Here is a 25,116-nt window from a genome sequence, read left to right as displayed (position 1 = left end):
GGTGCCCAGAACTGCTCACAGTACTCCAGCTGTGGTCTAACCAGGGTTTTGTACAGCTGCAGGGTTTTGGCCTCAGCTGGAGTCTTGTGTACAGTTCTGGGTACCACACTTTAGGAAGGATGTCAAGGCCTTGGAAAGGGTACAGAGGAGGTTGACCAGGATGGTACCAGGGATGATGGACTTCAGTTATGTGGAGAGATTGGAGAAGCTGGGATTGTTCCCCTTAGAGCAGAGAAGGTTAAGAGGAGACCTAATAGAGGTGTTCAAAATGATGAGGGGTTTTGATCGAGCAAGTAGGGAGAAACTGTTCACTCTGGCAAGTGGGTCGGTAACCAAAGGTCACAGATTTAAAATAGTTGCTAAAAGAACTCGAGGGGAATGAGGGGAATTGTTTTCACACAGAGGGTTGTTCAGATCTGGAACGCACCATCTGAAAGGATGCTGGAATCAGGTTCCACAGGAACTTTCAAACAGTAATTGGAAATGTCCTTGAAGAGGACTAGTTTGCAGAGTTCTGGGGATAAAGCTGGGGTTTGGGACTAAATTGGGCAGCTCTTTCGAAGAGCCGGCACAGGCACGATGGGCCGAATCACCTCCTTCTGTGCTGTTAGATTCTATGATCAGTGTGAACTTGCTGGTGTCTCTTAAGGATCTTAGAGCTTTTAAAGCTCTTCCCACGGTCAGAACATTTAAAGGGTCTCTCGTCAGTGTGAACTCGCTGGTGTGACAGGAGGGTGGATGACTGAGTGAATCCCTTCCCACACACGGAGCAGGTGAACGGACTGTCCCTGGTGTGACTGCGTGACTGCGCCGTTGAACTTCCAATGCAGACGGGGAACTGAATCCCTTCCCGCCGTCCCCACCTTTACCCGGTTTCTCCCCGGTGTGACGGTGCATGTGTCTCGACAGGTCAGGCGATCGGCTGAATCCGTGTCCACACACCGAACACGTGTGCGGTTTGTCATCGCTGCGATCGCTGCTTTCTCCTTCCATGTGCAAAGGCCGATGATATTCAGGTCCGGATGAATCGAGCGACTCTGTCAGATGTTGACGTGATGTTTAGTTTAAGCTTCCCGCCTGTAACTGCTCCACTTCTATAACCCTGTAAATTGAGTTCAGAAAAGGATCAGAGGCAAACTGTTGTTTAATTTTCCCCTTTCCGAACCCAGGGGCAGTGAAGCTGATTTTCAGGCTCCAGCTGCTGCACAGGTTGGTTGAAAGGATCAGCAGTCATGGCGGCTGTAATACCCACAAGACCCGGCGCTCCAGAAAGCACTCTGTTGACTCTGAGTCCCGCGCATGTGCTCATGGCCCCCGCGCTCTCCCTCCTGCTCCACAATCGCCCATCCCGATCGGTCCACAATGTGCATGCTCAGTGCACAAAACCCCGCGGTTGGAACATCGGGCGCGCATGCGGAGCCGCAACATCTGGTACGCGTGCGCGGCTCAGGTGGGGGTGAGTCGGTGTTTCACCTCAGCCGCCAGGGAGGTGCACATGCGCAGAACGACCCAACATTCTTCCTGTCAGCAATCACTCCCTCGTTTCTTTAATAAAAACAGAAAATGCTGGAAATACTCAGCAGGTCAGGCAGCATCTGTGGAGACAGAAACAGAGTTAACGTTTCAGGTTGATGACCTTTCATCAGAACTGCTTATTCTTTAGTGTCAGCTGTGGCTCAGTGGGCAGCACTCTCGCCTCTGAGTCAGAAAGTTGTGGGTTCAAGTCCCACTCCAGAGACTTGAGCACAAAAATCTAGGCTGACACTCCAGTGCAGTACTGAGGGAGTGCTGCACTGTCGGAGGTGCCGTCTTTTGGATGAGACGTTAAACTCAGGCCCTGTCTGCCCTCTCAGTTGGATATGAAAGATCCCATGGCACTATTTCGAGAAAGACAGGCTTGCATTTATATAGTGCCTTTCATGACCACCAGATGTCTTGAAGTGCTTTACAGCAAATGAGGTACTTTTGGAGTGTAGTCACTGTTGTAATGTGGGAAAGAGCAGGGGAATTATCCCCAGTGTCCTAGCCAATGTTTATCTCTCAATTAACATAACAAAAAGATAGATTATCTGGTCATTAGACAGGGCCTCGGTTTAACGTCTCATGCAAAAATCGACACCTCCGACAGTGCCGCGCTCTCTCAGTACTGCACTGGAGTGCCAGCCTGGAATTTTGTGCTCAAATCACAGAATCACATAATCACAGAAACCCCACAGTGCAGATAGAGGCCATTTCGGCCCATCGAGCCTGCACCGACACATATCCCACCCGATCCCCGTAACCCCTACACCAACACATATCCCACTCTATCCCTGTAACCCCACGTATTTAATCCCCCTAACACTAAGGGTCAATTTATCATAGCCAATCAACCTAACCCGCACATCTTTGGACTGTGGGAGGAAACCGGAGCACCCGGAGGAAACCCACGCAAACACGGGGAGAATGTGCAAACTCCACACAGACAGTCGCCCGAGGCCGGATTCGAACCCAGGTTTCTGGTGCTGTGAGGCAACAGTGCTAACCACTATGCCAGTCTCTGGGGTGGGACTTGAACCCACAACTTTCTGACTCAGAGGCGAGAGTGCTACCAACTGAGCCACTGGACCCCAGTTATTCACAATATATATTAAAGATCTAGACAAGGGAACTAGATGTAATATCTCCAAGTTTGCAGACGACACAAAGCTGGGTGGGCGTGTGTGCTGTGAGGAGGATGCTGAGAAACTCCAGTATGATTTGGACAGGTTGGGTGATTGGGCAGAAGCATGGCAGATGCAGTATAATGTGGATAAATGCGAGGTTATCCACTTTGGTGGCAAAAACAGGAAGGCAGATTATTATCTGAACGGCAATAGATTGGGAGAAGGGGAAGTGCAACGAGAACTGGGTGTCCTTGTGCACCAGTCGCTGAAGGTAAGCATGCAGGTGCAGCAGGTGGTTAAGAAGGCAAATGGTATGTTGGCCTTCGTAGCGAGAGGGTTCGAATACAGGAACAAGGATGTCTTGCTGCAGTTGTACAGGGCCTTGGTGAGACCACATCTTGAGTATTGTGTGCAGTTTTGGTCGCCTTATCTGAGGAAGGATGTTCTTGCCATGGAGGGAGTGCAGTGAAGATTCACCAGGCTGATACCTGGGATGGCAGGAATGACGTATGAGGAGAGATTGGGTCGATTGAGCTTATACTCGCTGGAGTTTAGAAGAATGAGAGGGGATCTCATTGAAACTTATAAAATTCTAACAGGACTAGACAGACTAGATGCAGGAAGGATGTTTCCGATGGCCGGGGAGTCGAGAACCAGGGATCACAGTCTAAGGATAAGGGGTAAGCCATTTAAGACAGAGATGAGGAGGAATTTCTTCACCCAGAGAGTGGTGAACCTGTGGAATTCTTCACAGCAGAAGGCAGTGGAGGCCAATTCATTAAATATATTCAAGAAGGAGTTGGATATATTTCTTAAAGCTAAAGGGATCAAGGGATATGGGGAGATGGCAGGAACAGGGTACTGAATTTGGATGATCAGCCATGATCGCATTGAATGGCGGAGCAGGCTCGAGGGGCCGAATGCCCTGCTCCTGCTCCTATCTTCTATGTTTCTATTATCACATTGCTGTTTGTGGGAGCTTGCTGTGCGCTTATTGACTTCCGCCTTTCCTGCATTACAACAGTGACTACACTTGAAAAAGTACTTCATTGACTGCAAAGCGCTTTGGGTCGTCCGGTGGTGGTGAAAGGCGCTATATAAATGCAAGTCTTTCTTTCTTAACTGGTCTCACCAGCGACCTCTTCTGGCTGTTAGTTGCTTGACAGCCGAGAGTCTGCGCATGCGCATGCGGGATGGTGGTTTGGGCCGAATTCGGCACAGCGACACCTTCCGGTCACCAAGGGTAATAACCGTGCATGCCCAGAGGACACAAGCCCCTTCCCCCACTCGGAGCTGCGCCTGCGCACTCGGATCCTGCCGGACGGAGTCGGTGCGGGGCATTCCGGGGAAAGGCCTTGTGTCAGTTCCAGAGTCGCGTTTGGTGATGGAAAGTGAGTTTTCTCCGCTCCGATTGGGTGGAGAATCGCGCGGGGTGGGGGGAGGGGTGGATCGGGAGAGAATAAAGAGAAATAGAAAAACCTGAGAGTCCGTGAGGCCCCGGACCGAGCGGCGTCAGTTGGACGGTGCACGTGAGCTCCTTGGGGGCACGTGATCCGGGCCCACGGCCCGATTGACCGGAACTTCCGGACAATAGGGAGCGAGCGGGGCGGCGGCAAGTCCTCCAACCAATCGGGGAGGCTGAGGGGCGGGACTAGCGCCGGCTGATTGTCTGATCCGCAGGGCAGCGAGTTTCTCCAGTCCCTTGTTCAGGGCCCGGGACCAGGGGAGGCTGTGGGCCTTTATTCCCCTTATTGGACACAATGCTCTTTATCTCACAACACACTGGCTCAGGTTTTAATAGAGACTTTTTAAATTCATCAATAAAAGCAGATAAACCTCGTGCTTCTGTGGAACAAACTTTCTAATATTTTATAGAATCATAGAATGGTTACAGCACAGAAGGCGGCCATTCAGCCCACTGAGCCTGTGCTGGCTCTCTGCAAGACCACTTCAGCGAGTCCCACTCCCCGCCCTTTCCCCGTAACCCTGCAAATTTCTTTACTTCTGGTACTTATCCAATTCCCTTTTGAATCCCGACATCTCTGGGAGGTTATTTGTGTCCTCCTTTGTGAAGACAGAACCAAAATATGTATTTAATTGGTTTGCCATTTCTTTGTTCCCCATTATAAATTCCCCTGATACTGACTGCAAGGGACCTGCGCTTGACTTCACCAATCTTTTTCTTTTCACATATCTATAAAAGCTTTTACAGTTAGTTTTTATGCTCCCTGCAAGCTTACTCTCATATTCTATTTTCCCCTTCTTAATTAATCCCTTTGTCCTCCTTGTTGAATCCTAAACTGCTCCCAATCCTCAGGTTTACTGCTTTTTCTGGCCAATTTATATGTCCTCTCCTTGGATCTTATGCTATCCCTAATTTCCCTTGTTAGCCACGGTTGAGTCACCTTTTTGTTTTATTTTTATGCCAAACTGGGATGAACAAATTTTGTAGTTCATCCATGCCAAATCATTAATATATATATATATATCAAGAAAAGCAGTGGCCCTAATACCGACCTCTGGGGAACACCACTGTGTACCTTACTCCAGTCCAAAAAACAACCGTTCACCACTATTCTCTGTTTTCTGTCACTTAGCCAATTTCATATCCATGCTGCCACTGTCCCTTTTATTCCATGGGCTTCAACTTTGCCGGCAAGCCTATTATGTGGCACTTTGTCGAACGCCTTTTGGAAATCCATGTACACCACATTAACCACATTGCCCTCATCAACCGTCTCTGTTACCTCATCAAAAACTCAATCAGAATCAGAGCGGCCGGGCCCGGCGGATGTGCAGCCAGGGCCCTGGCACCAGGAAACCCAGGGTGCAGCGCCTCCCCCATCCGAGCCGCCGCTTCACGGTTTCTTCAGCCGCTTCCACCGAGTCTGAATCGAGACAAAAGACAGGAGCCCGGCTCCCAGAATGGCCCGCGGCCCCGGGGAGCATGCGCACTCTCAGCGGGGAAATCAGCGTCCTGGATAGAGCGGTTTCTGGGGCGCGGGGAATTGTGGGTGCTGCAGCCGCCATTAGTCAGCGGCTGTCGGGAAGAGTTTTATTGCAGGCTGACGGAAGTCGCTCCCTGGCCGCCTGTGTAGGTCTTTTTGTTGCTTCAGTTTGAGCTGGCGTGGAGATGGAGGAGGAGCTGCTGGGTTTAACCCCCAGTACTTCTGAGCCCAGAAGGACCCAACAATTTCCAATGTGGGACTGTCAAGGGAGGTGGATTCTACGGGAGATTAGGTTGTTAAACAGACACTGTCCCTACAATGTAAAAGAATATTGTTTTAGGAACAAGTATTTCTGTGGAGGCTTTTAATCCAGTTTACATATACAGATTTGTTTTAATTCATTCTTGGGATGTGGGCGTCGCTCACAAGACCAGAATATATTGCCAACCCCCAGCTTCCCGTTGAGAAGGGGGTGGTGGGCCTTCTTCTTGAACCGCTGCAGTCCGTGTGGTGAAGGTACTCCCACAATGCTGTTGTGTAAGGAGTTCCAGGATTTTGACCCAATGATGATGTAGCAATGGCGATATATGTCCAAGTCAGGATGGTGTGTGACTTGGAGGGGAACTTGGAGGTGATGGTGCTCCCATGCACCTTCTGCCTTTGTCCTTCTAGGTGCTGGAGGTTGCGGGTGTTGGAGGTGCTGTCAAAGTTCTGATAGAGTTGCAGATGTATAAAGTTCCTTTCCTTCACCCCCTCCCACTCCCACCTCTCTCTCTCTCTCTCCTCCCATAGAGGCTAGAGTCGTGTGTAGGCCCAGACCAGGTGGCAGATTCCCTTCCCTGAAGGACATTAGTGAACCAGTGGGATTTTACAACAATCCGGCAGCTTTCATGGTCACTTTTTTCTGGTGCCAACCCCACAAATGACCAGATTCATTGAGTTCAATTTCACAACCTGCCTCTTTAGTGGGTTCTCTCTCACGCTCCCTGTTTTAAATTAATTTTACAGGGTATTAGAAGGGGAGAACTTGCAGATGGGAAACTCAAACCACACATCACATCAAGATCTGACAGTCAGTCAATTCATCAGGAACTGAATATCATCGGCCTCTGAACATGGAAGCAAAAAGCACCGTTCACAGTGGGGAGAAACCGTACATGTGTTCTGTGTTTGGACGAGGCTTCAGCCGATCCTCTGGCCTATCGACACACAAGCGCATTCACACCGGGGAGAGGCCATTCACCTGCTCTGAGTGTGGGAAGGGATTCAGTCGTTCATCCAACCTGCTGACACACCAGCACACTCACACTGGGGAGAGGCCGTTCACCTGCTCTGACTGTGGGAAGGGATTCACTGATTCATCCAGCCTGCTGACACACCAGCGAGTTCACACTGGGGAGAGGCCATTCACCTGCTCCGTATGTGGGAAGGGATTCGCTCAGTCATCCACCCTACTGAATCATCAGCGCGCTCACACTGGGGAGAGACCGTTCACCTGCTCCGTGTGTGGGAAGAGATTCACTCAGTCATCCGGCCTGCTGAAACACCAGCGAGTTCACACTGATGAGAGACCTTTTAAATGCTCGGACTGCGGGAAGTGCTATAAAAGTTCTGGGGAACTGACACAGCATCAACGTGTTCACACTGACGAGAGACCGTTCAGATGCTCTAACTGCGGGACTGGGTTCAAGCAATCATCAGAACTCACTGTACACCAGCGAGTTCACACTGGGGAGAGGCCATTCACCTGCTCCGAGTGTGGGAAAGGATTCACAAGTTCATCCGACCTGCTGAAACACCAGCATGTTCACACTGGGGAGAGGCCGTTCACCTGCTCCGAGTGTGGGAAAGGATTCACTCAGTCATCCAACCTGCTGAAACACCAACTTGTTCACACTGATGAGAGACCTTTTAAATGCTCGGACTGTGGGAAGTGCTATAAAAGTTCCGGGGAACTGACACGCCATCAACGTGTTCACACTGGGGAGAGGCCGTTCAGGTGCTCTGAGTGTGGGAAAGGATTCACTCGTTCATCCAGCATGTTGAGACACCAGCGCACTCACACTGGGGAGAGGCCGTTCACCTGCTCCGTGTGTGGGAAGGGATTCTCTCAATCATCCAACCTGCTGACACACCAGCGAGTTCACAAGTGACTGCAGGGGTTGAATTCTGCTGTTATTGCTGCTGTTAATCACATCCAGGTTGAACCATGTTCATTCTGACCGTTGGGGGTTTGTTTCTGCTGATGTTAATAACTCCTGTAACTGGGCTGGCGTTTAATATTCTGGATATATGTCAAATAAACTAGCTTTGTTTTAAACACATTTTTGTAGATTTTCTTCTTTCCCACCTGAGTGTTTAGCATCACCTGGCTGGAGCTCAGAAAGGACAATCTGGGGGAGGATCGTACAGCGGGAACAGAACTTCAGCCTGGACACAGTCCTTCAGGGCCACACTGAGAGGGGCAAACGGCACTTTGGTCTTTCTCATCTCTCTTCACTGACAGCAAAGTCCCCGTGCGGGTTAATCTCGAGGCGTGTGAGAAATGTGTCCCAGCCGCTCTCTGCCATGGTTCAGAGCTCCTGGGCACGGAACAGAAGGATCCTTTAGGAATCTACCCCAGTGCTTTTTTTTTAATGGCCTTATTAACCTGTGTCGTTACTTTTAGTGATTAGTGTAACTGTATCCCTGGATCCCTCTGCTCCTCCAGCCCATTTAGACTCTTAGGGGAAAATTCGGTGGCGCCCCCTTTGGGTCGTTAACGTCGCCGGGGCTAATTTTAGCCCCCCGAAAAAGTTAGCGCCCCTGTGCATTAAATTCAGTGGTAGCGCCCCAGGCAGGAGACGGGGTGCTACTGGAAGCGCTTCCCTCCCTCTTGAGGCGCTACCAGTGAATTTTGCGGCACTTTGTGTAACAGCGCCACGCCCGTCGGCTCATAGCTCCGCGTCACAGCAGACCTCCCTCCCTGATTAAAGGGGAGGGGCCTAGCACTGCGCACACCAGGGCTCTGCTGGACCACCGGGGAGCGGGGTGTCGGATCAAGAGGAGCACCAGGCTGAGCGATCGCGGCTGACACCCCGAAGAAGAAAGGGGAAGGGGGCAGGTGCTGGCAGTCGGCCAAAATAAAAAGTTGCCGCCCGACACCTGCCCTTTAAGTGGCGCTGCCGCGGCTGCAAGAACGACCCCTGACCCTGTCGGACATATCGTCCGGCGATAGGTCAGGGGTCGCAACCCAAGGTTGCAGCCGGGGCGCTGCGCACGGTGATGACGTCATTGCCGGCGGTTCAGTGCCGCGGGGAGCTACTGGCTACCGCCACCGCTAACCTCCCGCTGAATATCGCAGGAGGCACAAAGCAACCCAATTTCACCCCCTTGTCCAAGTAGTGTGTGGCCTCCTTATTCTTCCCACCAAAACACACCACCTCACACTGATCTATAGTGAAATCCATTTGCCAATTACACGCCCATTCTGAAATTTATTAATGTCTTTTTGCATTTTGTCTTCCTCAGTATTAACTCTACCTCCCAATTTGGTGTTATCGACAAATTTTGAAATTGTTCTTCTGATTCCCGAGTCGAAATAGTTTCTGTAAATGGTGAACAACAGTGATCCCAGCACTGATCCCTGTGGAACACCACTTCCCACCTTTTGCCAGTCTGAGTAGCTACTCCTAACCCCTACTCTCTGTTTTCTGTTTTGTAACCAGCTTGCTATCCATAAACAGTTTGTAAGATCGACAAGATGACCCAGGTCAGGCCTTGTGGAGTGAAGGGCCAGGCAGCAGAATGGATGGAAAGCTGGCTACATAACAGAAATCAGAGGGTTGGAGTTCAGGGAAGTTTGTTGCGATCTTTCCATCCATTCTGCTGCCTGACCTTTGACTCCACACGGCCTGACCGTGATCATCTTGTAGACCGTACATACTGCAGACACAGTGCAGCAGTGGTGGAGGGGGTGGATATTGAGTCCTGTGGCAGGGGCGCTGATGAAGTGGATTTCTCTGTCCGTGAGTTTTGAGGCATCGCTAGTGGTGTTTTTCACCTCTTTCCACCTTTAAAAACAACCTTGCTGCCAGTTTATTAAAGCCATTAACAGCCGCTCGGGTGGGACACACCAATAAATGAGGCCTTGTTTCCCTCACAATGACAGGCCTGAACCCGAGTTAGAAAACATTTAGTAATGAAACCAGACTGGGCGGGGCCTGAGGTGCGAGTTAGTAACGGAAAATTGGTGGCCAGCGTACTTCACCCCAGGGCTGAGGACCCAGGGATTCAGGTTTCTGTATCATTTATTGATTCATTTAGTTTATTGCCCAATCTCAATCAGACTGGTGGGTCATCTTGCTGTCTGGCAGAGGTGAGGTTCCCCAGTGGAGGGCTCTCTATGCGGGGGTCCTTCCCTGCACCATTGGGGATCTGGGGTGGAGACTGTTACAAGGAGCTGTCGTGTGCAACAGTTTTTAAGCTCCTTTCCGGACTCCAAGGCCAGATGTGGTTTCTGCGGCCTAGAAGAGTCTATGGGCCGTGTATATATTCAGTGTGAGAGGTTGCAGCCCCTGTATAGTTACCTGAAGGGGCTGCTCCTCAACTCTTGGTTACACTTTAGCCCCACGCTCCTAATCTTTGCCCGCGCGGTGCGGAGGGGGGTGGGTAAGTCGGAGGATCTTCTCCCGGACCTGCTCTTGGGCCTGGTGAAAACAGCAATTTGTAGGCCCAGGATGGGCGGGGCCCATGGGGGGTCACTCTGGCTGCCTGCCTCTCTCCCGCGGTCTTGTCCCTGCCCAGGTGGCCCTGGAGAGGGAGCAGGCGGTGTCCACCGGTTCACTTGATACCTTCCTCGACCGGTGGGCACGGAAGGTTAAAGAGACGATAATCGATCCTCACAATCACATTGTGATTTAATTATTAATTGTGTGTGTGTCACAAATACATTTCTTCTATTTTTACACAAAAGCTCTACTAGACATGTAAAACTACTCGTTATTTAATCAGGGCTGCAGCTGCTGAAAGGTTGACTGTACCGAGGTTTGTGGCCAGAGCTGGCAGACGTGTTGTTCTGAAGTCTGATGTCTCACACCTGAAGAGTCTGTTTATGTCGTGTTGTAATGACCTTTTTCTGTTGCCTGGTGCCAGAAATAGAAATCAAAGGGAGATGATGCCCCACTCTGTTAATCAACTCTTTGACACATTTCCATACATTTCCTTTCTTAATTTACAAAGATCACAACTCCATTAGTGAACAATGGATTGCCAGTCTGCCACTTTTTAGTGAGGCTTGAATGGATTCGCTGTGAAGCTACACCTGCCCATCTGCCTGTGTGTCACTGTGTTTGGATTGTGTTAGACAACAGTCCTAATATCTCACCTACATCCATTACAATTTTTGAAATGTTAGATTGTACTTGGAAGAAGTTGAGTTTGAATCTGACAATTCTGAAATTGGGAGCTGTTAATGATTTCTGTTTTTCACGTAACTATATAGTGATGTGATCAGTCAAAGCAAATTAAAAGATGCTGCTATTTACTGAACACAACTGAATAATTCTACAAGGATGTTATTGCAGTCTTCCTCAGTATTAACTACACCCCCCAATTTAGTGTCATCCGCAAATTTTGAAATTGTACCTCTGATTCCCGAGTCCCAATCATTCATGTAAATGGTGAACAACAGTGGTCCCAGCACCGATCCCCGTGGAACACCACTTCCCACCTTCCGCCCGTCTGAGTAAATACCTTTAACTCATCCCGTCACTATAACTGGACTTGTCTCCATTCCCGTGCCGAGAGGATTGCTGTACCAGACGGAAGGGGCAACATTTGGGGATTCTCGATTCTCCAGCAATTCCCATTCCCCTTCTTTCTGGTGGATAATGGAGGTGCCACTGTGTGTAATGTGCAAGTCAGTAAGAATTGTCAGCGAGGATTAATCAGCACTTTCTAATTGGAGATGTTAATCAGTGGAACCTTTCAGACACTGAATTGTAGATTTTGTACCAACTTAGGATTGAAGTAAAAGTTCATAATTTTATTGTAAAATAATTTCTAATGAGAGTCCCTGAATTAAGGGGAAAGATCACAGACAGCGGTTCTTAAAGGGACACTGCAGCCCCGAGAATACAAACAGCTATATATCCAGAATATTAAGCTTCAGCCCAGTTATAGGGTTATTAACATCAGCAGAATCATAGAAATTTACAGCACGGAAGGAGGCCATTTCACCCCATCGTGTCCGCGCCGGCCGACAAAGAGCTCTCCAGCCTAATCCCACTTTCCAGCTCTTGGTCCGTAGCCCTGTCGGTTACGGCACTTCAAGTGCACGTCCAAGCACTTTTTAAATGTGGTGAGGGTTTCTGCCTCTACCACCCTTACAGGCAGTGAGTTCCAGACCCCCACCATCCTCTGGGTGAAGACATTTCCCCTCAAATTCCCTCTAAACCTCCTACCAATTACTTTAAATCTATGCCCCCTTGTTGTTGACCCCTCTGCTAAGGGAATAGGATCTTCCTGGCCACTCTATCTAGGCCCCTCATATTTTTATACACCTCAATAAGGTCTCTCCTCAGCCTCCACTGTTCCAAAGAAAACAGCCCCAGCCGATCCAATCTTTCCTCGCAGCTAAAATTCTCCAGTCCTGGCAACATCCTCATAAATCTCCTCTGTACCCTCTCTGGTGCAACCACATCGTTCCTGTAATGTGGTGACCAGAACTGCACACAGTATTCTAGAGCTGTGGCCTAACTACTCGCTATGTAAAAAAAAAAATTTCCTCAAGTCGCCTCTGTGTTTAATCTGTGTTACAAAAGCAAAATACTGCAGATGCTGGAAATCTGAAATAAAAACAGAAAATGCTGGAAAAACTCAGCAGGTCAGGCAGCATCTGTGGAGAGAGAAACAGAGATAACGTTTCAGGCCACTGACCCTTCGTCAGAGCTTTAACCTGTGTTCTCTGGTTACCGACCCTTCTGCCACTCAAAACAGTTTCTGCTTATTTACTCTATTAAAACCGTTCATGATTTTGAACACCTCTATCAAATCTCCTCTTAACCTTCTCTGCTCCAAGGAGAACAACCCCAGCTTCTCCAGTCTCCGCACGTAACTGTAATCCCTCATCCCTGGAACCATTCTAGTAAATCTCTTCTGCACCCTCTCCAAAGCCTTCACATCCTTCATAAAGTGCAGTGCCCAGAATTGGACACACTGCTCCAGCTGAGGCCGAACTAGTGTTTTATAAAGGTTCATCATAACTTCCTGGCTTTTGTACTCAATGCCTCTATTTATAAAGCCCAGGATCCCAATTGCTTTATTAACTGCCTTGTTAACCTGTCCTGCCACCTTCGAAGATTTGTGCACAAACACCCCCAGGTCTCTCTGTTCTTGCACCCCCTTTAAAACTGTCCATTTAGTGTGTACGGTCTCTCCTCATTCTTCCCACCAAAATGTATCACCTCACACTTTACTGTGTTGAATTTCATGTGCCGTGTGTCCGCCCATTCCACCAGCCTGCCTATGTCCTCTTGAAATCTATCACTATCTCCCTCACTGTTTACTACAGTTCCAAGTTTTGTGTTATTTGCAAATTTCAAAATTGTGCCCTTTACCCACAAGTCCAAGTCATTAATGTCTATCAAAAAGCAGTGGTCCTACTACTGAACCCTGGGGGTAATATCGTAACATGGATAGAGGGTTGGTTAATGGACAGAAAACAGAGAGTAGGGATAAATGGGTCATTTTCAGGTTGGCAGTCTGTAACTAGGAAGGTGCTGCAAGGATCACTGCTTGGGCCTCAGCTATTTACAATCTATATTAATGACCTAGATGAAGGGACCAAGTGCAATGTGTCCAAGTTTGCTGATGATACAAAGCTAGGTGGGACAGTAAGCTGTGAGGAGGACGCAAAGAATCTGCAAAGGGATATGGACAGGTTAAGTGAGTGGGCAGTAAGGTGGCAGATGGAGTATAATGTAGGGAAATGTGAGGTTATTCACTTTGGTAGGAAGAATAGAAAAACAGAATATTTTTGAAATGGTGAGAAACTTTCAAATGTTGGTGTTCAGAGAGATTTGGGTGTCCTCATGCAAGAAACACAGAAAGCGAGCATGCAGGTACAGCAAGCAATGAGGAAGGCAAATGGCATGTTGGCCTTTATTGCAAGGGGGTTGGAGTATAAGAGTAAGGAAGTCTTGCTCCAATTGTACAGGGCCTTGGTGAGACCACACCTGGAGTACTGTGCACAGTTTTGGTCTCCTTATCTAAGGAAGGATATACTTGCCTTGGAGGCGGTGCAACGAAGGTTCACTAGATTGATTCCTGGGATGAGAGGGCTGTCCTATGAGGAGAGATTGTGTAGAATGGGCCGATACTCTCTGGAGTTTAGAAGAATGAGAGGTGATCTCATTGAAACATACAAGATTCTGAAGGGGATTGACAGGGTAGATGCTGAGAGGTTGTTTCCCCTGGCTGGAGAGTCTAGAACTAGGGGGCATAGTCTCGGGATAAGGGGTCGGCCATTTAGGACTGAGATGAGGAGGAATTTCTTCACTCAGAGGGTTGTGAATCTTTGTAATTCTCTGCCCCAGAGGGCTGTGAATGTTGAGTCTTTGAGTATATTCAAGGCTGTGATCGATAGATTGTTGGACTCTAGTGGAATCAAGGGATATGGAGATCGGGCGGGAAAGTGGAGTTGAGGTCGATGATCAGCCATGATCTTATTGAATGGCGGAGCAGGCTCGAGGGGCCGTATGGCCCACTCCTGCTCTTATTTCTTATGTTCTTATGTTCTAACACCACTGTATACCTCCCTCCAGTCCAAAAAATAGCCATTCACCACAACTCTCTGTTTTCTATCCTGTAACCACGTTTGTATCCATGCTGCTACTTCCCCCTTTATCCCATGGGCCTCAATTATGTGAACAAGCCCATTATGTGGTACTTTATCAAATGCCTTTTGAAAGTCCATATACACAAAATCAATTGCTCCTCCCTCATCCACCCTCTCTGTTCCCGCATCAAAAACTCAATCCAGTTAGTCAAACACGACTTGCCCTTAACAAATCCGTGCTGGCTCACCTTTTAGTCCATGCTTGTCCGAGTGGCTTTTAACTTTCTCCCGGATTATTGTTTCTAAAAACTTCCCCACCACCGACGTTAAACTGACTGCCCTGTAATTTCCAGATTTATCCTTCTCCCCTTTTTCGAACAAGTGTGTAACATTTTCAATCGTCCAGTCCTCTGCCATCACCCCGGTATCTAAGGAGGATTGGAAAGTTGTGATCAGCACCTCCACAATTTCTACCCATCACTTACCTCAGCAACCTGGGATACCTCCCATCCGGACCGGGTGACTTATCCACTTTAAGTACTGCCAGCCTTTCTCATACCTCCTCTATATCTACCTTTATCTCATCCAGTATCCCAGCAACCTCCTCAGTTACCGTGGCTTTGGCGAAGTCATCTTCCTTGGTGAACACCTTGGTAAAAGGAACACGAGTTATTAAGATTGTTGGAATAAGTTCACCTATAAGTCAATCAGCTGCGAGAAAATTGACTAAAATAAATTGGTGTGATGCAACAAACATGGAATACACAAACAATGACCATTTGTATTACATCACCAGCAGATCTACCAAGGCACGGCTCATCCTGGGCCAGAGGATCTGCTGTTTTACAACCGTAGGGGTGTTACGCGATGTAACGGACCATTTATCAGAGCCACTGACTTACGTTGGCAAAATATGTGTATTTCCATGTTTATTGCATGGAAATTATAGCAGTGATTGGGAGACCAAATTCCAGACAGAAGCACAGACGTGCCGAGAATCTACAGTGTTAATGTGGGGACTGTTAATGCTCCTGTGAAAGAAAGAAAGACTTGCATTTATATAGCGCCTTTCACAACCTCAGGATGTCCCAAAGCGCTTTACAGTCAATGAAGTACTTTTGAAGTGTAGTCACGGTTTTAATGTAGGAAACACAGCAGCCAAATTGCGCACAGCAAGCTCCCACAACAGCAATGTGATAATGACCAGATAATCTATTTTTTCTGATGTTGATTCAGGGATAAATATTGGCCAGGACACTGGGGATCACTCCGAAGGCCTTGGGACATTTTTTCTACATTATAGACGCTATATAAATGCAAGTTGTTGTTGTTGTTGTTGACAGTGGGAATGGATTCAGTTGCCCGTCTGAGGTGGAAACTCATGGATACAGTCACACCGGGGAGAGGCTGCACACCAGCTGAGTGTAGAAAGAGATTCACTCGCACATCTCACCTACTGACATGTAGCTTTAATGAGCTCTTGTAATAATTTGTCCGTGACTACACAAACCACTCTGGGTCCAGGTATATTGTGTATCAGTAACACAGTCCGTGACTACACAAACCACTCTGGGGACAGGTCTATTGTGTATCAGTAAAACAGTCCGTGACTACACAAACCACTCTGGGTACAGGTATATTGTGTATCAGTAAAACAGTCCGTGACTACACAAACCACTCTGGGTACAGGTACATTGTGTATCAGTAAAACAGTCCGTGACTACAAAAACCACTCTGGGTACAGGTATATTGTGTATCAGTAAAACAGTCCGTGACTGCACAAACCACTCTGGGTCCAGGTATATTGTGTATCAGTAAAACAGTCCGTGACTACACAAACCACTCTGGGTACAGGTATATTGTGTATCAGTAAAACAGTCTGTGACTACACAAACCACTCTGGGTACAGGTATATTGTGTATCAGTAAAACAGTCCATGACTACACAAACCACTCTGGGAACAGGTATATTGTGTATCAGTAAAACAGTCTGTGACTACACAAACCACTCTGGGTCCAGGTATATTGTGTATCAGTAAAACAGTCCATGACTACACAAACCACTTTGGGTACAGGTATATTGTGTATCAGTAAAACAGTCCCTGACTACACAAACCACTCTGGGTACAGGTATATTGTGTATCAGTAAAACAGTCTGTGACTACACAAACCACTCTGGGTACAGGTATATTGTGTATCAGTAAAACAGTCCATGACTACACAAACCACTCTGGGTACAGGTATATTGTGTATCAGTAAAACAGTCCATGACTACACAAACCACTCTGGGTACAGGTATATTGTGTATCAGTAAAACAGTCCATGACTACACAAACCACTTTGGGTACAGGTATATTGTGTATCAGTAAAACAGTCTGTGACTACACAAACCACTCTGGGTACAGGTATATTGTGTATCAGTAAAACAGTCCATGACTACACAAACCACTCTGGGAACAGGTATATTGTGTATCAGTAAAACAGTCCGTGACTACACAAACCACTTTGGGTACAGGTATATTGTGTATCAGTAAAACAGTCCATGACTACACAAACCACTCTGGGAACAGGTATATTGTGTATCAGTAAAACAGTCCCTGACTACACAAACCACTCTGGGTACAGGTATATTGTGTATCAGTAAAACAGTCCGTGACTGCACAAACCACTCTGGGTACAGGTATATTGTGTATCAGTAAAACTGTCCGTGACTGTGGTAAACCACTGTTATTGTTTTCATTGTTGTTCACTGTCGTTCACTACCGTTATCGTTATTGCACATTGTTACCTCTTGCTACTCACTGTGTACCTATGCATGCCTCAGCTGGCTCCACCTACATGACCTGGTATAAAGGTGGCTGCCCGGCAACCCACTTCCTTCTTGGAACCAGTCGTCCACGAGAGGCATGCTCTGTTCTTTAGTTAATAAAAACCTTTTCATTACTTTCCTAATTCATCGCCTTTTATGGAGTAATTGATCAGCGTATCAATTTTATTAACTAAAAGTAAAATGTCCGGAACTGAGCAGCAACAACAGCAGGCGTTGCTGCGAGCCCTCAGACCAGCATGCCTGGACCTCCACCCCCAAGCGGCGGGTTCAGCTACCAATTTCGAACACTGGCTGAGCTGCTTTGAATCCTTCCTAGAAGCCTCCGCCGTGACATCGGAGGAGAACAAATTAAAAGTCCTGACCGCCCAGGTGAGCCCTCAAGTATATACACTCATCCGGGACGCTACTATGTACACGGCGGCTCTCGACCTGCTAAAAGGACAATACAAGTGCCCAGTGAATACGATTTACGCCAGACACCTCCTGGGATCCCGCAGGCAGCAACCGGGGAATCGGTAGAGGCATTTTTACGGGCGTTACAGACGCTCTGCAGGGACTGCGACTGTAAGGCGGTAACTGCTGCGGCGCACGCGGAGGGACTTACCTGTGATGCCTTCATTAAGGGCCTCCAGTCCGACTACTCCCGGCAGAGACTGCTCGAAAGCAAGGAGCTCGACCTGAAGACGGCCGTAGCCCTCGCGCTCTCACTCGATGCGGCCCACCGAAACCTCGAAGCATACGCACGTAACGGGGCCGCGCCATGGTCATCGCGACCTTGGGACATGGGACCGCCGCCCCCGGTACCAACTACTGCAGCGATGTCCCGAAAGCAACCGGGACCGCCGCCCCCGGTACCAACTACTGCAACGATGTCCCGTAACCAGGCCCAAAAATGCTATTTCCGTAGCCAGTTAAAACACCCCAGAGCGCGCTGCCCGGCGAAGACCGCTACCTGCTCTGGCTGCGGGAAGAAAGGCCATTACGCCAACGCCTGCAGAGGGAAACCCGCGAACGCCAGCAGCGCCGCGTGTGAACCGTGGGGGCAGCCATCTTCTCCGCCATTTTGTGCACCTCCGGCCGCGTGGGGATCGGAATCATGGCCGCCGCCATTTTGCCCGCCACACTCAACCGCCAATTTGTCTCCGGACTCGACCACCGTCTCGTCGGACGACCATATCAGCTCACTCAGCCATACACTGGCCTCCGTTACGCTGGATCAAGCCCTCCCTCATCATCTGTCCAGGTCCATGATGGACATTACGGTAAACGGCCGCGCCACTACTTGTCTGTTTGACAGCGGGAGCACGGAGAGTTTTATTCACCCCGACACGGTGCGTAGCCACTCCCTCACGGTCCTGCCAACGCGCCATCGGATTTCTATGGCGTCCAAGTCCCATTCAACGGACGTCGGCGGCTACTGTGTGGTGACCCTTTCGGTTAGGGGCACTGAATATAAAAATTTTAAACTTCTTGTCCTGCCCCGTCTTTGCGCTGCTGTTCTGCTAGGGTTGGATTTTCAGTGCCACCTCAAAAGTGTCACATTGGCATACGGTGGACCCCTTCCCCCACTCACAGTCTGCAACCAACAGCTTTTAAATTGCCCGCCGCGCACCACTTGCAGCCTTTCCACACTCAAATTCCCCCCCCTCCCTTGTTTGCTAACCTCACCCGCGACTTTTAACCCATCGCTACCAAGAGCAGGCGGTACAGCGCCAGGGACAGAGCTTTTATTAGCGCTGAGGTGGAGCGACTCCTGAAGGAGGGCATTATCGAAGGGAGCACCAGCCCATGGCGAGCCCAGGTTGTAGTCGTTAAGACCGCCGATAAACGCCGCCTGGTCATCGACTACAGCCAAACCATAAACCGGTACACCCAGCTGGATGCATACCCCCTTCCCCGCATATCTGATATGGTCAATCAGATTGCGCAATACAGGGTATTCTCCACCATTGACCTTAAGTCAGCATACCACCAACTCCCTATCCGCCATGAGGACCGCCAGTATACTGCCTTCGAGGCAAACGGCCGCCTCTACCACTTCCTTAGGGTCCCCTTCGGCGTCACCAACGAGGTTTCGGTCTTCCAAAGGGAGATGGACCGGATGGTTGACCAGAACGCGCTGCAGGCCACCTTTCCCTATCTGGGTAACGTCACCATCTGCGGCCACGACCAGCAGGACCATGACGTTAATCTAGCAAAATTCCTCCGTAAGGCCCAACGGCTGAATCTAACATACAATAAAGAGAAATGTATGTTTCACACCACGCGCCTTGCCATCCTCGGCTGCGTAGTGGAGAACGGAGTCATCGGGCCCGACCCCGACAGAATGCGCCCCCTTATGGAGCTCACACTCCCCCACTGCCTAAAAGCACTGAAGAGATGCCTGGGGTTTTTCTCTTACTATGCTCAGTGGGTGCCCAACTATGCGGACAAAGCCAGACCCCTCATCAAGTCCACCTCCTTCCCCCTGACATCAGAGGCGGGTGCTGCCTTCACTCTTATCAAGAGTGATATTGCGAAGGCCACAATGCACGCAGTGGATGAGTCCATCCCTTTCCAAGTGGAGAGCGATGCATCCGACTTTGCCCTAGCTGCAACCCTTAACCAGGCGGGGAGACCCGTGGCCTTTTTCTCAAGGACCCTCCAGGGCCCCGGGATTCGACACTCCTCTGTCGAAAAGGAGGCCCAGGCTATTGTGGAAGCGGTGCGACACTGGAGGCATTACCTGGCCGGAAAACGATTTACCCTTCTCACTGACCAGCGTTCAGTTGCTTTTATGTTCAATAATAAGCAGAGGGGCAAAATCAAGAACGACAAGATCTTGAGGTGGAGAATTGAACTCTCCACCTACAATTACGATATCTTGTACCGGCCCGGGAAACTCAATGAGCCCCCAGATGCTCTATCACGAGGTACATGCGCCAACGCGCAAGTTGATAGACTGCGGACCCTCCACAATGACCTCTGCCACCCCGGGGTCACCAGATTCTGCCACTTCATTAAGTCCCGCAACCTGCCCTACTCCATCGAGGAGGTCAGAACTATGACCAGGAACTGCCAAATCTGTGCCGAATGCAAACCGCATTTTTATAGGCCAGACAGAGCAAGCCTGATCAAGGCCACTCGCCCCTTCGAGCGCTTGAGCATCGACTTTAAAGGGCCCCTCCCTTCCTCTGACCGCAACGTGTACTTCCTCAACATTGTTGATGAGTACTCCCGATTCCCGTTTGCCATCCCTTGCACAGACATGACCAGTACCACGGTCATCAAATGTCTGAATGACCTCTTCGCCTTGTTCGGGTTCCCCAGCTATATACATAGCGACCGGGGCTCATCTTTCATGAGCGATGAACTTCGTCAGTACCTGCTCGCGAGAGGTATTGCTGCGAGCAGGACCACCAGCTACAACCCCCGGGGGAACGGCCAGGTGGAAAGAGAGAACGCGACGGTTTGGAAGGCCGTCCTCTTAGCCTTAAAATCTAAGGGCCTTCCGACCTCTCGCTGGCAGGAGGCCCTCCCTGTGGCGCTCCACTCCATCCGGTCACTGCTTTGTACTGCCACTAATGCCACCCCTCATGAGCAACTGTTCGTTTTACCCAGGAAGTCCACATCGGGAACCTCGCTACCGACATGGCTGACTTCTCCTGGGCCTGTCCTACTGCGGAGGCACGTGAGGACCCATAAAACGGACCCCCTGGTCGAGAGGGTGAACCTCCTACATGCCAACCCCCAGTATGCCTATGTGGCATACCCAGACGGGTGGGAGGACATGGTCTTCATACGAGACCTCGCACCCTCGGGCACCCCTGAATCACCACCGTTATTATCCACCACTTCTCCCAACCCAACCCCTGTAGACAGCATGCCGGAGCCCCAGGACCCTTCGTCGACCACTCAGACATCAGACTCGACGTTGGATACTGCAGCACCGCCGCCGCTGCTACGACGATCAGGACGGCATACAAGGCCTCCTGATAGACTTACCTACACGAACTTTTAGTACACTTCACCCCGCCGGACTCAATTTTAAACAAGGGGTGAATGTGGTAAACCACTGTTATTGTTTTCATTGTTGTTCACTACTGTTATCGTTATTGCACATTGTTACCTCTTGCTACTCACTGTGTACCAATGCATGCCTCAGCTGGCTCCGCCTACATGACCTGGTATAAAGGTGGCTGCCCGGCAACCCACTTCCTTCTTGGAACCAGTCATCCACGAGAGTCATGCTCTGTTCTTTAGTTAATAAAAACCTTTTCATTACTTTCCTAATTCATCGCCTTTTATGGAGTAATTGATAAGTGTATCAGTGACTACACAAACCACTCTGGGTCCAGGTATATTGTGTATCAGTAAAACAGTCCGTGACTACACAAACCACTCTGGGTCCAGGTATATTGCGTATCAGTAAAACAGTCCGTGAATATACAAACCACCCTGGGTACAGGTATATTGTGTATCAGTATAACAGTCCGTGAATATACAAACCACCCTGGGTACAGGTATATTGTGTATCAGTATAACAGTCCGTGACTACACAAACCACTCTGCATCCAGGTATATTGTGTATCAGTAAAACAGTCCGTGACTACACAAACCACCCTGGGTACAGGTATATTGTGTATCAGTAAAACAGTCCATGACTACACAAACCACTCTGGGTACAGGTATATTGTGTCAGTAAAACAGTCCATGACTACACAAACCACCCTGGGTACAGGTATATTGTGTATCAGTAAAACAGTGCCTGACTACACAAACCACTCTGGGTCCAGGTATATTGTGTATCAGTAAAACAGTCTGTGACTACACAAACCACTCTGGGTACAGGTATATTGTGTATCAGTAAAACAGTGCCTGACTACACAAACCACTCTGTGTACAGGTATATTGTGTATCAGTAAAACAGTCTGTGACTACACAAACCACTCTGGGTACAGGTATATTGTTTATCAGTAAAACAGTCCATGACTGCACAAACCACTCTGGGTACAGGTATATTGTGTATCAGTAAAACAGTCCGTGACTACACAAATCACTCTGGGTACAGGTGTATTGTGGATCAGTAAAACAGTCGATGAGTACACAAACCACTCTGGGTGCTGTTATATTGTGTATCAGTAAAACAGTCCGTGTCTACACAAACCACTCTGGGTACAGGTATATTGTGTATCAGTAAAAAAGTCCGTGTCTACACAAACCACTCTGGGTACAGGTATATTGTGTACTAGCTGGGGAGCCCCGCGTTGCGAGGGCAATTTTGGGGCGCTTGGCCTCCCTGCCCCTGTGTGTCCCCCCTCTCCCTGTCATGTCCTCTCCCTGTCCTATCCCTCCCTCCCCTCCCCTCTCTCCCTCCCCTCCTCTGTCTCCCTCCCTCCCTCCCCTCCCCCACCCCCACACCTACCCTCCCCTCCCCTCCCCCACTCCCCTCTGTCCCTCTCTCCGGCCCCTACCCCTGCCTAGCGCCTGAGGTCCGGTGCCGTTGCGATAGTGGCCATGCGGGGCCTAGCGCTTAAGGCGCGGTCGGGTTCTGAGGCCGGGACGGACCGGAGCTGAGGTCCCCCGCGTATCACGCGGCTGATGGACGGCCGCTGCGGGCGGGCGGCGCATGCGCGGTCAGTGCGCGCGGCGCATGCGCGGTCAGTGCGGGCGGCGCATGCGCGGTCAGTGCGGGCAGCGCGAGGCGGCCCGCGGGGAGCAGGCAAGGGTGGCTTGGCGGCCGTTAGCGAGCGGGAAACTTCGGGCGGCCCGCCCGCGCTCCGTCCGCGACACCGTGAAACCTGAGAGGGGGAAGTAGAGAGAGACAGAGAGGGAAGAGGAGAAGGAGAGAGAGGGAAGAGGAGAGAGGGAAGAGGAGAAGGAGCGAGAGGGAAGAGGAGAAGGAGAGAGAGAGAGGGAAGAAAGAGAGAGAGAGAGAGAGAGAAATTTTTTGAGCTTCAGGCCCCGAGTCCCCCCTGCGCGAGGGTGAGGAGGAGGGGGGGTTGCTAAACACAATATAAAACTCAAATAAATTGTTAATTAATTCCCTAACACATAATTCAAATATTTACCTTACCTCCCTAACACACTGAAAGTGTGGGGAAAAAATCGTGAAAAATCAAGATGGCGGCCACTCACCTCGGTTCAGAAGGATAAGGCCCGCCCACACACGCACCGATTGGTCGACCGGTCAGGTCACCGAAGCGTAGGATTGGTCAATCGTCGAGTCACTCGACACTCAACTGTAGGACGGAACCCGCCGTCCGATTGGTCGACCTCGACGTCACACGGTCGCTAATGAGATGCTAATGAGCGGAAGGCTGAACGTTTTTCGGATACTGCGGGCGGGATTTTTGTGTGGCTGAAACATAAATATGCCTATGACTGGTCCGGAATCGCAAGCTTTCTTTTGAGGTGACGCGCGCGTCGGTACGCTCTGTAACTTTCAAACGTATAGAGAACGGACAGACAGACAGACAGACAGACAGACATCGGGACAGACAGACAGAAGAGCCGCTTTATATATATAGACTAGCTGGGGAGCCCCGCGTTGCGAGGGCAATTTTGGGGCGCTTGGTCTCCCTGCCCCTGTGTGTCCCCCCTCTCCCTGTCTTGTCCTCTCCCTGTCCTATCCCTCCCTCCCCTCCCCTCTCTCCCTCCCCTCCTCTCCCTGTCCATGACTACACAAACCACTCTGGGTACAGGTGTATTGTGGATAAGTAAAACAGTCCATGACTACACAAACCACTCTGGGTGCAGTTCTATTGTGTACCAGTAAAACAGTCCGTGACTACACAAACCACTCGGGGTACAGGTATATTGTGTCAGTAAAACAGTCCATGACTACACAAACCACCCTGGGTACAGGTATATTGTGTATCAGTAAAACAGTCCGTGACTACACAAACCACTCTGGGTCCAGGTATATTGTGTATCAGTAAAACAGTCTGTGACTACACAAACCACTCTGGGTACAGGTATATTGTGTATCAGTAAAACAGTGCCTGACTACACAAACCACTCTGGGTACAGGTATATTGTGTATCAGTAAAACAGTGCCTGACTACACAAACCACTCTGGGTACAGGTATATTGTGTATCAGTAAAACAGTCTGTGACTACACAAACCACTCTGGGTACAGGTATATTGTGTATCAGTAAAACAGTGCCTGACTACACAAACCACTCTGGGTACAGGTATATTGTGTATCAGTAAAACAGTCTGTGACTACAGAAACCACTCTGGGTACAGGTATATTGTGTATCAGTAAAACAGTCTGTGACTACACAAACCACTCTGGGTGCAGGTATATTGTGTATCAGTAAAACAGGTTTATTAAGCATTAAACATCCAGTACCAAAAAGTAATACTGAACAAGAAGATAGGCACAGTCTGTTCATTCGAGTGACCGCGGCACAAGCCTCCTGATGTATGTTGCTGTGTTCTGTTGACTGAAGCCCGCTTACTTGGGATCTTGCTATGTTCTTTTGACCGAAGCTCCTATCAATCTCTGGTTACACGGTGCGCACTTACGATGTTCAAAACCTGTTTTTTTGTACCCTTTTTCCTCTCGTTTTGCTTACGTGGCAGTAATTAACCCTCTGACACCTGGTAAAAAGTCTTGCTTCCCTCGTTAGCCATCTTATGACCTTGTTGATCCTTCTGACTTTTTCTCTATGCATAACAAAGTACCCTTATCTCAGATCTTCACTTTTCACAGAACATTTCCTAGAATGTTTTCTAAATAGTCGGTCCATCCTATAGCTGTACCAATGAAGGATGTCTCCAACTCCTATCTCTTTCTCTAGTTTTTATCTCTTTAAGCATAATATTACTGAATTCCTCATCTCCATAAACTTAGCACTACATTCTGTTACTTCGGTAATTGGAAACACA

The 25,116-nt window shown here is 49.3% G+C and overlaps 1 protein-coding gene across 1 annotated transcript in view; it reads left to right on the top strand.

Annotated features, from left to right (window-relative positions):
• LOC147118986 (uncharacterized) overlaps positions 1-25,116 on the top strand; it is a 35,695-nt gene that overhangs the window by 4,417 nt on the left and 6,162 nt on the right. The window contains exon 2 of the mRNA XM_085984729.1: positions 6,602-7,742. Coding sequence (XP_085840855.1) covers positions 6,709-7,742 — 1,034 coding nt within the window. The 5' untranslated portion in view covers positions 6,602-6,708. The remainder of the gene's footprint in view (positions 1-6,601; positions 7,743-25,116) is intronic.

Source organism: Somniosus microcephalus, chromosome 4 (genome assembly GCF_052327205.1).
Source record: "Somniosus microcephalus isolate GS21.2 chromosome 4, FLI_Smic_1.0, whole genome shotgun sequence".
In the NCBI taxonomy this organism is placed as follows: Eukaryota; Metazoa; Chordata; class Chondrichthyes; order Squaliformes; family Somniosidae; genus Somniosus; species Somniosus microcephalus.
Note: the sequence above shows the minus strand (reverse complement) of the source record. Positions and strands in the feature narration are given on the sequence as shown.